Raw genomic sequence first — 15,364 nt, 5'->3', positions numbered from 1 at the left:
ATCCACAGTGTTCCAGGGACACAACTCTCCTCTGCTGAGGCTGACTTGACCCTGAAAAGCTGTCCTCTCATGTCCTTTCAGTGTCACCACCTGCTACCCACAAACTCCAGTTTGCAGTGGAGGCTGCTCCCTGGCTGGGCTGGCTGCTGGAGCAGCAAGGCTCCCATGACTCCGAGCATATTCCCTGACCGGCAAGGACCCATGTGACTCCATGTCCTAAGTGCTGGCAGCACAATCAGCTCTGGTGACATTTACCTGGGTCAGTTATGGGGGTCAAGGAATTCAAGTGGGCTAAATCAGCTTTGTAAAGGCTCCTCTGCTGCGTTACCTTTTCTGCATTTCTTTGTTCACCGAGTCCATCTCAGAGGCTCTCCGGAACATCTCATCCTGCAGCCAGTAGCCATGGTTACCAGGCACCAGCATCTCGGTGCGGGCAGGCAGCTCCTTGCGGTTGCAGCGCTGGTAGACGGTGACGAGTCGCCGCAGTCTGGCCGTGAGAGCAGAGGAGACAGGCCAGCAGGATCTGTCTGAGTCGGAGCCATCCTGGGCTTCAAACATCAGCAAGGACATTAGTATTTAGCACACAAGAAAAGTCTCAGGTTCCCACCTCCTCTGACAAGCTTTAAGAGCTTCCTCCCCACTTCTGCCTTCCATGGGGAGCATGGGTGGTCACAGTCATGAGTAGGGGACCATGGTGGCTCACAGCCTCACCATGTCTTAGCTGCCTTCAGAGAGAGTCCAGAGGCTGAGATCAGGGTACGAATGATGGCTCCAGGCCAGGCCATGCACGGGAGAAGACTACAGCTCCCTGCTCAGCAGTGGGGCCAGCCAGCCCACGGCATGTGCCAACACTGCCCACTGCAGAGACCGCACGTGCTCATCTCATGCAGGCGACTGCATGAAGAAGAGCAGACTAATGGCTTCCAGTCACCCTGGGTAGCTTTGGCTGGAATCACTCAGAACCCTGTCTGCCCTGCCACAGGGCCTATCCATGGGTCACCTATGAGTCTGTGCATGAGGGCCCCAATCCCAGTTGAACTGCCTCACCCACTAACACAGAGCAGCATGTCCCTCCAGCCCAGCAATGTGTTCCTCCCACCAAGCAGTGCCTGGGGTAGCACTCAGCCTTGGCTGTGCCACACCAAACCCTGGGAAGCCATGGACCACACTACAGGAGACATGGCCTCACCTGCCGCTGGCTCGTCCCGCTTCTCACTGGCTTCACCCACCCCAGCAGCCACGGTGTCCTGCAAAAGGAAACGATCAGAGAGGGCTCAACCCCACACAGAACCCCCGGCACCCACAGCCTACCCATCCTTGGCAGGGTGCAGGGTGGTGGGAAGGGCAGGGTAGTGTGTCCAGTGCCCTTGGGCTGCATATGCTGCCTGTGCTCAGCACACCTGAGCAGAGGTGACAGCTCAGAGAGGCCGTTTTGGCCCTGGAGGGAAAGATCACCACAGTGACAGAGGCTGTAGTGCCACTGCTCAGGACAGTTGCAGTGCGACTGCCTCCACTGTTCAAACAACCCCTGCACTCTCCTGTGCTGCCTCGTTTCCTGATCTTCCTCTCCCCGAAGGTCATTTCTTTTGGGACATCCCTGACTCCTCTGCCAGGGCCCCATGTGGCTCCTGAAGCCAACCAAGACTGAGAAATAGCATTCCTGGGCATCTCCAGCCTCAATACCCCTCAGCTCCCCATGAAGAAGATGCTGCCCATGTCCACAGGTAACACAGAGAAGCACAGCAGAAGCTGTGCTCCAGAGAGCAGAAGCAATGCACACAAGATGGGACACAGACAAGGCAGACCAGCCATGCTAGCTCCTTACTGCCACACAGCAGAGCTGATGGAGCCAAGCCCGCACCACAGGGCAGGCTGGGCACCATCAGATGTGTATTTGATGCTATGAATCCCACTCACCTCCTGTTTTGACAGCCCCTCCAGCTTTTCTCCACTGCTGTCTTCTTTTTCCACGCTGCCCCTAGGTGAGAGAGTTAACAGTCGCTGGTAGTGGCAGCACAGCCTCTGTGGCTGTGCCAGTTCTCAGCACCAAGAAGCGGAGAACTGGTGCTCATGCCATCTCTCCACCTCATACTGGGGACCAGCTCCCTTTTGCCCTCCCCTCCATGCTCAGAAGCACAGCCTGCTCCCTCCCTCCACTGCACTGCCCCAGGAGTGAGCCAGGTTGCTGTGAGAGCTCGACTCCATCCCCTGCCCACCTTTCGGCAGCATCCTGTGCCCCATCGCTGACGCCCTGCTCGGCAGAGAGCAGCTTCTCATCTGGCATGCCCACCTTCTCCAGGAAACACAGCGCTGGGTCCGCCCGCATGGCGTTGTACCGCTCGTAACCTGCCGCGCCCAGGACAGACAGACAGCACAGAGCAAGGCCTCAGCCTGGTTCACAAAAACCGCCTGCTCCTGGGACACAGCTCCCCACCTGGCTCTTACTCCCTCTGTGCTACCATGGGAGTAATTCTCACCCCCAGAAACTCACAGGACTTTCCCAAAAGCTGCTAATGGCTCTGCAGCCCCTGGGCGACAGGCAAAGGGAAAGGTCAGCCTTCCTATCCCACCCAGCAGCAGCACAGCCACCATGCAGGGTGCAGCTGGGGCAAACAGCCCTGTGTCTGCTGGAAACTGCACCGGGACTCCATGATGAGGCTAAGAAAAGATCTGTGCCTTTCTCCTTGCCCTCACACAGCAACTGCACACTGCTCCTAGCAAACCAGGGTCTACCACGAGATCTGGCACTGCCACCGTGGGGTGCCTGTTCCCCACTCAAACATGCTGCTGGCACCTGGGTAGAGCTGTCCTGGCCCTGTGTGGCTGTGGAGCATGCCTATGGCTCTGTCCCTTGCACTGACATGACATCCCCTCCAGCACCAGAGGTCCTCATTCCCCCACACACCAGCACCCACCAGACAGCTGGGTACACACCGTGCTTGAAGACGCCGATGAGCAGGGATTTATCGGCTTCAGCATTCCACCAGTCCACTGGGATCTCCACGTAGTCAATGTCTGGCAGCAGCACATCCAGCTCCCTGTGGCCAGACATGGTATGAACACCCCTCTCCCAGCCTTAGCAGACACTGAGGGGCACTGAGCACTGCTCAGAAGGGACAGCGAGAGGCAGAAGCCACCACTTGCTGGCTTGGGGACAGCTAATGAACCCTGGTCTGGGGCCCCACCATGACACATCTCCCTGGGGTCAAAGAACTGGAGCCTTGGTTCCACCACAACCAGCCGCCCTCCTGCTCCTCTTCCTCCAGGGCAGTGGATGCCCCCAGCCTCTCTCCATCCTCCCCACCCAAGTTGTCTCCAGAGGACTGAAGATCCCATCTGACCTAAACAGCATCTCTAGGGGTAAAACTTCACACATACCAACCCCAAAAGAACAGTGTCTCCCCACATACACTGGTACTGATGGAATGTGTTGGGAAAGGCAGCAGCCCCTACTTGGGGAAATTAACCTGTTAAGCTCAGCATATCACGCTTCTCTGAGAAGCACTGAGGGCTGAGTCTGCAGAAAGGTCAACAGCTGGCAGCTGCAGGTTCAGTGACATTATAGAGCCTGTGGGTCCCACTGTTCCCAGTGCTGGGAGGGACTGCAGGCCACGGTGATGGGGCATGCTCTGCTCTGAGTCCTGTCCCCGACATTGGGAGCAGTCTCTGTGGACTCCCACTTTGGATAAGGGCCCATTTGTCAAGCAGCACACAGAACCATTTTCCTGCAGGGTGTCCCTCTAAGGCCCCAACGCCCCCAAGCTGGTGCTACAGTCTCAGAGTTGCCTCAGCAGCTCTGCTATGCCTGCAGTCTCTGCACAGGCAGGGTGGCTGCCTGAGGGTGAAGTTTTGCCTTAGGAAGACCTGGGGTCTGATTCATCTGGAGCTGCAGAGAGCCCTGATGTGGCTGGGTTAGACATCTGTGGCAGCTCTCAAGCCCAAGAAGCCTTGCAGGGGTCCACCATTAGGTCCCTACCTGGCAGGGGTCCCCTCAAAGGCTTTATCCGCAGCCTCCCCCAGTACTTCAGCCTTCAGGTAGTAGAGCATTCGCACCCGCAGCAGAACCCTGTCCCGGGGGGCAGAGAGGTCAGCAAAGCCAGTGAAACCTGCTCAACACCATGTTTTCCCACGTGGAAGGACCCACTTCCATAAAGCAGGGTGGGCCATGCAGTGACCATGCAGTGTCAGGCCACACTGCCCAGCCCTGTGACCCGTTGGCCGGAGGGTCACTGCTCAGGACAGGCTTCCGTGAGCTGGAGGGGAAGGAGGGCAGTCCACCAGTGGGAGCATGGTGATCCTTTGTGGGCTGTGAGCCCTTCACAGCTCCCTCCCACCCTCCCAACACTAAAGGCCCTCAGCCCACTGTCTCCATGAGCCAATGTGGGCTCCTGCAAGGGGGAATGGTTTTAAACTAAAAGAGGAGAGATTTCGATTAGATGTGAGGAAGATATTATTCACTCTGAGGGTGGTGAGACCCTGACACAGGTTGCCAGAGAAGAGTGGCTGCCCCATCCTTGTTCAAGGACAGGTTGGACAGTGCTTGGAGAAACCTGGGATAAGGTAAGGTATCCCTGTCCTTGGCCAGGGCAATGTAATAAGATGTACCTTAAGGCTCCTTCCAACCCAAACCACTCCATGATTCTATGACTCACTTGTTGCAGTGTTGTTTGAGGTGCTTCTTGTAGCTGTCATCATGCAGCACCACCTCGGGGTTGCAGGTGGCGAGCCAGTCTGCGTTCTTTATCTCGGGAAGCAGCATCTGGTTCTTTGTCTTCTTCCCCTTCCTGCCTCTGGGCACCGGTGCTGACAAGCCTGTAACAGCGAGTGGCAGCCAGTGAGCACCACAGGCACCCGGGCATGGCTGGGCTCTGCTGCCAGGCACCTCTGGCACTGGGGGCTGGGTGGGACAGCAGAGCCGGGATCTGCAGGAGCCCAGGCAGAGCTCCCAGCTGCAGCCTGGAGAGCCAAGGAGAGGAAGTGCACGGGGCAAATGCAGAGTATGGGAGAGTCCATCTCTGTGAAAAACTTGGGGATCACCACAGAAACTGAACTGCTGTGTGTTCTCAGTGCGATGCTGAGCCCAAATGATAACATGGCCCCTTGATGTGTAAAAATATCACACAGGGAAGGGATGAAGCAGGGAAGGGACCTTGGTCCTGTGCACAGCCCTTGGAGACTTAAGACACTACAGGCACTTCTAAAGATCACTCTATGGGAACAGTTATTTGGGACAAGAGTTCAAACAAGAAGCTCCCAAATGATCAAAGAGCAGCAGACCTGCTGATTTGATCTGTAAGGGCTGTTTCTTGTACCGTGCACACGGAGCAGGGCTGGAGGAACTGCATCCCTGCAAGGGTGCTAAGGTATCAATTGGAAACAGAATGCAGTCGCATCTGCCTGACAAAGATGAGGCTAAGGTATCAATTGGAAACAGAATGCAGTCGCATCTGCCTGACAAAGATAAAATGAGATCCAGTGGCTGGAGATGAAAATTAAACACAATTCAACCTTGAAATAAGGTGTGACTTCACAGCAGAACATGGAAACAACTCCTGGTGGGGTCACTGTTGTTTGGAATCTCCAGAGAGGGATAAGCTGCCTCCCTAGGCAGCTGCTGTTGAGGTAAGAGCTGCAAACATGAAGGGGAAAGGATGCCTGGGCAGTCCCATGCCATCTGTGTGGTCTTGTGACACCAGTGAAGAAGAGAAAGAGTTACTATGTCCTCAATGCCTGCATAAAGTCTGCAGCTCCAGGACAAGGGCTGTGGCCCAGCTGCCTGCTGGAGGCCTGCACAGGCACCAGGCCTCCTGTCCCCAGCACCAAACTGGCCTGATGAACTCAAGGCAACTTGGCCTGCTCCAGGATGAAAGGTAGGATGGTGCTAGATCAGAGCAGAGCTCTGAGTTGGACTGTCTGGGTGCTGTGCTCACCCCTTGTGATCACATGGATGTGGGATTGAGAAGAGCTCCAGGATGCCCTAGCAAGGGCTTAAAGCTGTTGTTCCTTTCTGCACGTCAGGGATGGGGCATGACTTGCCTGGTCAGCTCTCTGCAGACACGAGTGGTACCTGAGGCTGCCTGGGGAGCCACAGCAGTTACTGCTGAAGGCCTTCCTGACTGAGGAAGGAGCACTGCTCTGCTCTCAGTGTTCTGCTTCTTCTGCTCATCTCCAGCTCCCGACGTCAGGCTGAGATGTTGTTGCTCCTCTGACCCAGGCAACACAAGTTAAACAGATGGGAAAAGCCATTCTAAAGAGTTGATTGAGAAATTCCTGGTCGCTTTGCTGGTCAATAGCTCTCCAGCTCCCGACGTCAGGCTGAGATGTTGTTGCTCCTCTGACCCAGACAACAGAAGTTAAACAGATGGGAAAGCCATTCTAAAGAGTTGATTGAGAAGTTCCTGGTCGCTTTGCTGGTCAATAGTCAATGCTCTTGCACTAAAGCAATCCTGACCATCTGCTGAAACCATGGCTTGTTCGTTATTTGGCATTATCTAAATCAAGTCCACTCACAGCAGTTTATTTGCTTCTGACTCTTGTTCTGCTCCCCACAAGCAGGACTCTCAAGCCCACTCCCAGCTGCTCTCAGGGCAGAGCTGTGTGGCAAGAGCAGGAAGCAGCACTGTCAAAATGACTTCCATTGCAGGAGGTGACTGGAATAACTTATGGCAGGCACCAAAAGCCACATCCTTGGATGTCACACTGCAAAAGTTGGACACTTCCAAGCAGAAGGAAATGATGATGTTGGGTTTTAAGCACCAACTGTGATGCACTTGGTGCTCAGCTGCATCACCACTCCAGAACAGCCTTCCCTGTGCTCCACCACCTGGGAACAGAAGTCTCAGATTTCAGCCCACCTCCCTGATGTTAAAAGCAATCTGGAGAGTTTCAGCCCCCTCACTACTCACCTTGTGCCACAGATCACAAGTACAGAACAAGCAGCACATAGCTGCTGGGCTCTGACTCCCTGAGGGACACTGTGGTCTCCCCCAGCCCCAGTCACCTGTCCTGAGAGCCACAGGATGCAGGCATTGTGCTGCAAGGTCAGCCAGAGCCCTCTGGCACAGCAGGCAGTGACCACATGTCCCAGGCCACAAGCCCAGATGCAGGGAGCCAGCAGCCATTCTGTGCTCACAGATGAAGACAAAGGCAGCCTCGTGCACAGGGTGGGCCTCTATGGCTGCCCCAGTTCCAGGGAAGCCTACAGAAAGCAGCCACTGTGCTGCAGGTGGGGAAGCCATCTGCAATGTGCATCACTGAGGCAGAGCTAGAGCCAGAGGGAGAGCAGGGCTGGGAAACCTCTGGGCGACCTGTCTGAAGCTGAGGATACACTGGGGAGCTTCTACACAACAGAATACAGACACTTCTAGCCAACAGGTGCAATTACAGATCTGACATGTGACACATGAACCTCAGACATACTGCCTCTGAGTAGAGAGAGCACAGCCAGGCCTAGGACAAGGGTCCTGCTAAACAGAGTGAGAGAAGACAACATCACCTGGAAAGCACTTATGCATTGCATAAGTCTCAGGACAAACCAACACTGCACCTCCACCCATCAGGGCAGGCACTGCAGACCAGTAGGTCTGGGACAAACAACATGACAAGGGGAAACAAAAGGGGGAAATCACAAAATCATAGAATATTCTGAGTTAAAAGGGACCCATAAAGATCACTGAGTCCAACTCTTAAGTGAATGGCCTATATGGAGATCAAACCACAGCCTTGCTGTGAGATGGATGCTCAGCTGCACCCCCAGCTTTCCCTGGTGCAGCTGCCCATGCTGCCCAGAGGCACAGGCAGGGTCCTGCACCATGTCCCTCTGAGGCCCTGAGGAGCAGCCTGAGGCGTGCCCATGCCCTGAGTGGCATCAGCACCCTCATCCCTATCACACCCAACATGTTCATACAATCACTGGTGCTCATGAGCTCACTGCCCAGCATCTCCCTGCGCAGGGGAACCACGACAGTATTCACGGACCAGAGAAGCCTTAGCAGCACCTCTGCTCCCACCACAAGGCTCTCTCTGCACTGAAAGCCAGAAAACAGCCTCCAGCACTCAGCCAGCCCCTGCTGCTGGCTCTGAGGGTCAGTGTGGAGTCATGGAAGCCCCTTTCTCTGTGCAGAGAGAATTGCAGTGCTGAAGCACAAACACTTGCAGACTGTTTCCTGTTTTGCATTCTGCAGCCTCAGTCTCTCAGGCTGACACAGGGCAACGGGTACAGATGCAATGGCAGAGAGAACACGCAATACCTGAGTGATTCTGCAGAGCCTGGTTCTGGCCGTCCTTCGTCGGCGTGATGAGATCCCAGATAAAACTCTTAATCTTCTCATCCCCCTTGTAGTGTTTGACGCAATACACCAGCAAGGCCCGACAAATCATCTCCATGTCCTTCTCATTCAGGTGCCACTTGAACCGCCCATGGGTCAGGATATCTTTCCAGCGTCCCCAGCTGAAACAGCAGGAACACAGAGTAAACACTCCTGTGCAACTAGAGACCTTGCTGGCACCTCTCTCCAGGAGCTCGTGTGGGGGCATAGCCCTGCCAGATCCCCAGGATAGGGATGTTTTGCCCACACATTACAGGAGCAGAGAGGGAGAGAGGTTTGCAGGACTGAACAGGGAAGAGGCAGGAGCAGACTCTGGAAGTGCCAACTGCCAGCTTTGTCCTGCTAACTCTTCTTCCATCCCAAACATTCGCTTAGAGCCCAGGTCCCACCAGCGAGGTCACTGCTGGAAGGAGGCAACACAGCAAGCAGGACAGAGAGGAAGTGGCTGGTGTAGGCAGTGGGTGCTCATGAGCACTGGAGCAGCTGGAGGCTGTGGCTGTGCTCTCACCCAAATATGAGCAGGTTCTTCTCCACACGGAAGCACTCAGCCCGCAGGTACCGCCGCGTCTTCTCATTGAAGCGCCGCGAGCGTGTGGGTCGCTCATCCGAGTCACTGTCCAGCTCAGAGAACTCCATCAGCTCGTCCTCTTCGAAGGAGTTGTAGTGTTTGGTTTGCTTCCGCACCCGGGGTCTGTCAATGACCAGGCTCTCCTGTGATGGACAGAGCAGAGGGCACTCTCAGGTACAGGCAGAAACACTCATATGTGCTCTTCTGGCCCCTGTCACCTGGGCTCTGTTCAGGCTATGGCTCCTGGCTTGCCAGTCCTGTGGCTGACCATCACCTTCCCACTAGGATACCTCAAGTTATCTGTGTGCAGTTCTGCCTGCACAAGTGACAACTCCTGGCCAGCACAAAATTCAGCCTGACTGATGGCAGGCTGAAAATCAGCCCCTCTGTGTCCAAACTGCTGACTGCCAGCAGCTGACTCAGCTCTGAGTCACTCCTGGCCCGATCTGGAGTGCCTGTGCCAAGTGCTGTGCTGAAGGCAGTAATCTCTGTGTCAGGGGGACAGGTGGGCTGGAACAGGAAAGGCAGCTTCCAAAAAGGTGCAGGAGGGAGCAATATGAAATTAAATAGCATGTACCTGCTCCCTCTCCTTACCCGGCCCTGCTGAACAAATTAATGTAATGCAAATCTGCCTGGAATTCAGGCACATAGGACACACACACACACACGCACAGCCTCTCCCATTGCTCCAGCTTGAGCAGTGAGCTCTACAGAGCTGCAGGACCTCCCTCCTGCTGCTGTTCTAAAACCATCTCTTACAGCACTGCTGCCCCAGTTGGAATTATGGCAGCCCTGGGGCCGCACTGGAGCCAGCAGCACCCTGTGTCTGATGGAGGAGCTGGGAAGAGAGACCTGAGCTGCAGCCGAGCACATCACCGCCGTAGGGCCAGCACAGCATTGAGACCCCATCTGTCCCCTCCTACCTCCTGACAAGCAGAGGCACCAGTCTGCCGTCAGAGAGAGCAGAGGGGCAGCTCCAATCTCTGTGACCAGGGACGGGACCCACATGAATGACTGGAGCTGCATCAGGAAAAGGTTCTTCCCCCCGAGGGTGGTCAGGCACTGAACAGGCTCCCCATGGAATGGGCACAGCCCCAAGGCTGCCAGAGCTCAAGGAGCATCTGGACAATGCCTCAAGCAGAGGGTGAGATTGTTGGGAGTAGCTAGGAGTATTGAGTATCCTGAAAGACTAAGTATCCTGAAAGATCAGGGAGACAGAGACCAACATGTGGCTAAATAAATCAGGGCTTTAGCCAGCATTTGTGGGTCAGTCTTCCCTTGCAGTGATTCTTGATGCCTAACACAAACCTCTTCCAGAGCCTAGAGGAAGCATGCAGCTCCCACCTGGACACCAGGGCACACGGTGTCAGATCACTTGTAGGGCACAGGGGCCACAAACTGCATCCTACCTTTTCATTCTTGGCATCTGTATCAAGCTCTGCTATCTTGGCCCACTTCTGCCAGAAGTTGGGGTCATCTAAGGAAATGTCAGTTCTGTTTCCTGATGCCACAAAGCTGGCCTAGGAGAGAAAAAAGAGGAGTGAACAGGGTGCAACCCACCATCCAGGTGTGCTTTCTCTCATACAGAGATCCCCCACGTGCCAGTCTGAGTGCACAGTTTTGCTGCTGTGGGATGTTACACCCTAAGCTGCTACGTGCTAGAGTGTTCCTTGTCTGCCTAAGGGAGCTGAACCCCTCTGTTCTGCAGTCATGCCTGAGCCACTGTAAATGGAGGCTGGGCTGTGCAAGAGGAACAGGACCCGTAGTGGCCCCAGCAGGCACCAGCCAGAGCATAGCACAGAGCTCTACCTGGGGGTTTTGTCAGGCCCCACAGCACTCAGCTTCCATGGCACAGCAGCACCTGGCTTTGGGCACCATGCAGTCCAGCAGCTGGGTCCTGCCATCCTGGGGTCCCTTTGTAGAGCCAGACCTCATGGCTGAACCCTCCTAGGCAGCCTCCACCTGCCAGGCTGGTGGCCTCTCCTCAATGCTCTGCTGACCACCAGAGAGACAGGAGACCACACCAGCCCCAGCTCAGCCAAGGTCTCACTGGCACACTGAGACAGCAGAGCTTGGTCTCCACATGGACATATCTCCATACACAAGTAGGAGGTTGGACAGGTCTCCACACAAATGTAGGAGGCTGGCTGACCACTGCTGCCCCTGCATGTTCCCCTTCCTCCAACCCCAAAGGAAATCCCCTTTCCCTCCCACTGGAGCACAGCATACCTTAGCAAATGTGGAGCCCTTTCCTTCAGACTGGATCGTGATGGTCTGTGTCCTGCGCTGGAGGATCTGATCAATGTCTTCCTCACAGAACTTCGACCCTTCATCCTCCTCATCCATGAGTGCGCCGTAGGCACCCTTCCGCAGGAGGTCCTCCACCTCCATCTTGGAGAGCTGCTGAACCTGCCCAAAGCACAGGGGCATCACCAACCTGGTCAGCAACCATGACCACTGCACTACAGGAGAAGGCTCCTCCCCCTGCTTCAGACAAAAGGGCCCTAAGCCAACCCAGATTTGCTGCCATTAAAGCAAAGAGGTAATTTCAAAACTCTTACTGAGGGACTGTCAGGAAATTCAGTCCATGCCACCCTGGACACAGCATCACATGTCCCCTATCCCCATGGCAGTGCAGGAACAATCTGGCAGGCCAAAGAGCAGCAGTGCAAGTATGTGGGACTGGGCTCTCCCTCTCCAAAGCCTGCTGAGTCCCTGCTCTGACCTAGCAGTGACTTGCAAGGGGAGGAGGAGAGATCTCCTACTGCCTCAGCAGCCAACCTACCCCATTGGTGCTGCCCTTGCGGTTGATGTCCTGCAGCACAGCTTTATCCAGGCCCAGCTTCAGGCTGGCCTTGTCGAACATCTCCCGCTCGTAGGAGTTCCTGGTGATGAGGCGATAGACCTTCACGGCCTTGCTTTGCCCGATCCGGTGGCAGCGAGCTTGAGCCTGTCAGTGTAGAGGGCACAGTGTCAGCGCAGGGAGCCTGGCTGGATGAGGGCCATGTGGCTTGTGGTACTCTGCATCAGCATCTACAGTCACCCACCTAAATCACAGTCACCTCCCATCCTCCTCATTACCCTCATTCCCTGCCTGTGGCTGACCTGTCAGGGCTCTGGCACAGCCTGCACAGCTGTGGAGCAGGAATAAGAGATCTCAGCACCCTCAGGCAAGGACACAGGCTGCAGGCTGGAGCCTTGGCTCTCTGCAAATGTGGCACACAACACTGCACCCACTCCAAAAACAGGTATGGACAGTGTTGTCTGCTCTGTTGCACATCTGTGTTTTCAGAGCCACACTGTGATCTCTTCCATGTCCTGTTCCCCCTGCCCACATTCCTGCCAGCTGTCCTGACACGGCACCTCGTGCCCAGTACAGCTGGTGCTGCTGCCCTGTTCTCCCTGCCTGGCACAAGTGAAGCTGTGCCTCAGGACCTCCTGACAGCCTGGCCCTGCCCACCCATTACCTGCAGGTCATTCTGTGGGTTCCAGTCGGAATCAAAGATGATGCAGGTGTCAGCAGCAGTCAGGTTGATGCCCAACCCGCCTGCCCGCGTGCACAGGAGAAAGACAAAGCGATCCGAGTCGGGCTTGCAGAAGCGGTCGATGGCAGCCTGGCGCAGGTTGCCGCGCACGCGCCCGTCGATGCGCTCATAGGTGTACCTGCTCACGAGGGGGAGACGTTAGAGCAGAATCACAGCAGGGCCTGAAGAGGCCGTGGCCTTCAAATCCCTTTCTGCTCCTTCCCCCAGGCTGTGGGCACACCAGCCAGGATTTACTGGCAGGACCTGTGCCCAGGTAGAGGCCCAGGCCCCATCAGCCTGTGTGCACGGTGGCTGTTCCCAAAAGTTGTGCCTCTTGTGATAACAAAATCATCACAACCCCATGCATGGTGCATGGATATGGGGCTCATGGGAACCAGGACCAAGGGAAGGATCTACTTCTACCTGGTCACTCTGAGGACTAGTCCTAGACTACACAGAATGAAAGGTCTGAGGTGCTTAGCTCTGGGGTCTCTGCACCCACCAGTAGTACATGGTAAAACAGATCCATCAGTATTGTGGGCATGGAATGGCCAAATCCCCACTGTGTGCTGTTGCCACTCTATGTGCAGTGCATGGAGGTCCTGTGGAGGAGCTGTGATGAATGCTGGAGCCTGTACTAACCGTCTCTGGATGAGATAGTCCTCCAGGATGTCAAGGCAGCGCACCATCTGCGAGAAGATGAGCACCTTGTGCCCACCAGCAATCAGCTTGGGAAGCAGCTTATCAATGAGCACCAGCTTCCCAGCTGCCTGGATCATCGCCTGCAGCTGGAAGTCTGGTGCCTCTGGGCAGTGTGTTTTGCGGAAGTCTTCCAGGATCTTCTCCTCTGCCCCTGCCAGGTGAAAAGGGATGTGAGCTCTTGGAAAGGCTGGCAGTGCAGCTGCCCAAGGCAGCAGCAAAGGACCACATGAGCAACAGAACCCTGCAGGCAGAGCTAGGGAGGCTGGCTAGAGCCCTCCCACAGATCCTCCACTCCTGGGACTAAACTTCTCTAGGGCTCACATCAGCTCTTGGCAGAACAAGTCAGCTTGGGACATTGGTCCTGTGTTGGAACACCCCCAAACACAGTGAGCTTCAGGAGACCCTAAGGTGCCCATCAGCAAGCAGCCCTTGGAGGGAGCTGGGCTGCCTGGGAAGGCAACAGGACAGAGCACTGCCACACCATCAGCAGATGGCACAAGGCCTGAGCTGGCTTCCCAGCTGGGTAAGTTCTGTTGGGAGTGAACAGTAAATGTTGCAGTGATACCTGTGTGTCCCCCTCCACAACTCCTGTACACAGCCCTCACCATTGATGAGGTATGGGTGATTGCAGCACTTGCGCAGCTCCATCATGGTATTGATGAGGTTGGGCATGTTGTGCTGGTTGGCACCCTTAGAGAGGAAGGAGAAATTCTTCTCCAGGATAGCCCGGTAGTATTTCTTCTGGATATTGGTCAGCTCCACCTCAATGATGGTCTCCTGCTTGGGTGCCAGATTCTTCTCTACATCATCCTTCAGCCGTCGCAGCATCATGGGCTTCAGGATGGACTGCAGCTTCTTCACCTGCAGAACAAGCACAGACACTCACTGCCCTCCCTGCACGGAAGCACATGGGCCAGCAGAGGGGTATGCCAGACTGGAGCCTCCCCACACTGCAAACCCACTACAGGTGACTAAAGCAGCTGCTCAGCAGCCAGCCAGGACAACTTCAGGGCCTGAGGTCCTTGGGGCAGGCATGACCAGTCCCAGGCTATGAACTCCACATGCCTCTGCTGCCAGCAGCCTTATGTGTCTGATGCAGGAGGAGAGCTGGGAGTTTGGATGGTAACTGAGATAGTGGTTGCTTCATGTGGCTGTGCCTGCTCCCACAGAATGACAATCTTTGTACAATTTCCACATTCAAAAGGCAATGGGACAGCCCGGGCAACTAAGCAGCTTCCCATGACCCACACTCAAGGAGAGCTTTGGAGGAAGGCTCTCCAGGGGAACCTGACAGGGGTGATTGACACATGGACTTACTGACCTCCCCATTCCCCTTCCACTCTTGTTGGTCTCAGGGACAGACCAGGTGGGAGAGACAGGTAAGCTGTTCTACCCAGGCATGCAAGGGCAGCAGGGAGTCAGTTGGGAGCAGACCACTGCCTTGGTAGGGGCAGGTCTCCTTTCCCCACAGCAGCACCGGGGCTCTGTCACAACTTTGCTTCTCCTGGTATGAGGAGTCCTATCCACTTTCAAGAAGCATGTGTCTGAAAGCATGACTGGTTTGGTCACCAGGTGTCCCAGTGGCCTGTGCTAAGTCACTGGTATCATTCCTCCAGGTACCTGTTCCTCTGTTTTCAGGTCTCCAAACTCTTCCAGGAAGGCTGTCTCTGAGGGGAACTGCTGTGGCTCCAGAAAATTTAGGAGGCTGAAGAGCTCCTCTACTGAGTTCTGCAGGGGGGTCCCTGTTAGCAGCACCTTGTGCTCCTGGGGACACACAGAAAACAGGTTGAGGGCTCAACCCCATTAGCTGGGGTTGAAGGTGTCCTAAAAGCATAATGCTTCATGTCTTCCAGCCTAAGAAGCGCTCTGGATGGCCTGGAACCACACACCGAGAGGCTTCCCCAGCCTTGGTGACAACCCTGGCTGACCCACTGCCACACAACACTGTCTTGTGGCTCCCAGAATGCTCCCATGTTCCAGTCCAGCTCTGTGCAACAACAGCCAAACTCACGATCTCACACTGCTCCCAGGCTTCAGCCCTGCCCTGGCACAAGAGTGTCGGGTAGGGCTGTGCTGGCACTGGACAGGGATGCTGAGAGAGCCCAAGGTTCTGTGCAGCTGGGGGCAGGATGTTTGTCTTCAGGGCTCAGACAGAGCAAGAGGGAACACCATGCAGAGCCATGGGACACCGAGGGGCAGCAGTGGCCTGCTGCTAGGGACAGTCTCAGCAGGGAGCTCCAAAA

At 55.5% G+C, this 15,364-nt stretch overlaps 1 protein-coding gene across 8 annotated transcripts in view; it reads right to left on the bottom strand.

The window, feature by feature from the left end:
- Positions 1-15,364, bottom strand: part of CHD6 (chromodomain helicase DNA binding protein 6) — a 98,958-nt gene that overhangs the window by 15,419 nt on the left and 68,175 nt on the right. For 5 of the 8 annotated variants that reach the window (XM_039699498.1, XM_039699503.1, XM_039699504.1 and 2 more), the window contains 16 exons: positions 14,742-14,885; positions 13,727-13,982; positions 13,062-13,272; positions 12,363-12,558; positions 11,681-11,845; positions 11,125-11,304; positions 10,305-10,415; positions 8,836-9,038; positions 8,247-8,449; positions 4,653-4,812; positions 3,977-4,066; positions 2,935-3,038; positions 2,217-2,346; positions 1,918-1,978; positions 1,190-1,247; positions 329-548 (listed from right to left, as the gene is read on the bottom strand). In XM_039699498.1, coding sequence (XP_039555432.1) covers positions 329-548; positions 1,190-1,247; positions 1,918-1,978; positions 2,217-2,346; positions 2,935-3,038; positions 3,977-4,066; positions 4,653-4,812; positions 8,247-8,449; positions 8,836-9,038; positions 10,305-10,415; positions 11,125-11,304; positions 11,681-11,845; positions 12,363-12,558; positions 13,062-13,272; positions 13,727-13,982; positions 14,742-14,885 — 2,492 coding nt within the window. The remainder of the gene's footprint in view (positions 1-328; positions 549-1,189; positions 1,248-1,917; positions 1,979-2,216; positions 2,347-2,934; positions 3,039-3,976; positions 4,067-4,652; positions 4,813-8,246; positions 8,450-8,835; positions 9,039-10,304; positions 10,416-11,124; positions 11,305-11,680; positions 11,846-12,362; positions 12,559-13,061; positions 13,273-13,726; positions 13,983-14,741; positions 14,886-15,364) is intronic. The other 3 variants (XM_039699499.1, XM_039699501.1, XM_039699505.1) reach the window with 1 other exon arrangement.

Source organism: Passer montanus, unplaced genomic scaffold, assembly GCF_014805655.1.
Source record: "Passer montanus isolate IOZ18808 unplaced genomic scaffold, ASM1480565v1 scaffold136, whole genome shotgun sequence".
Taxonomy (NCBI): domain Eukaryota; kingdom Metazoa; phylum Chordata; class Aves; order Passeriformes; family Passeridae; genus Passer; species Passer montanus.
Note: the sequence above shows the minus strand (reverse complement) of the source record. Positions and strands in the feature narration are given on the sequence as shown.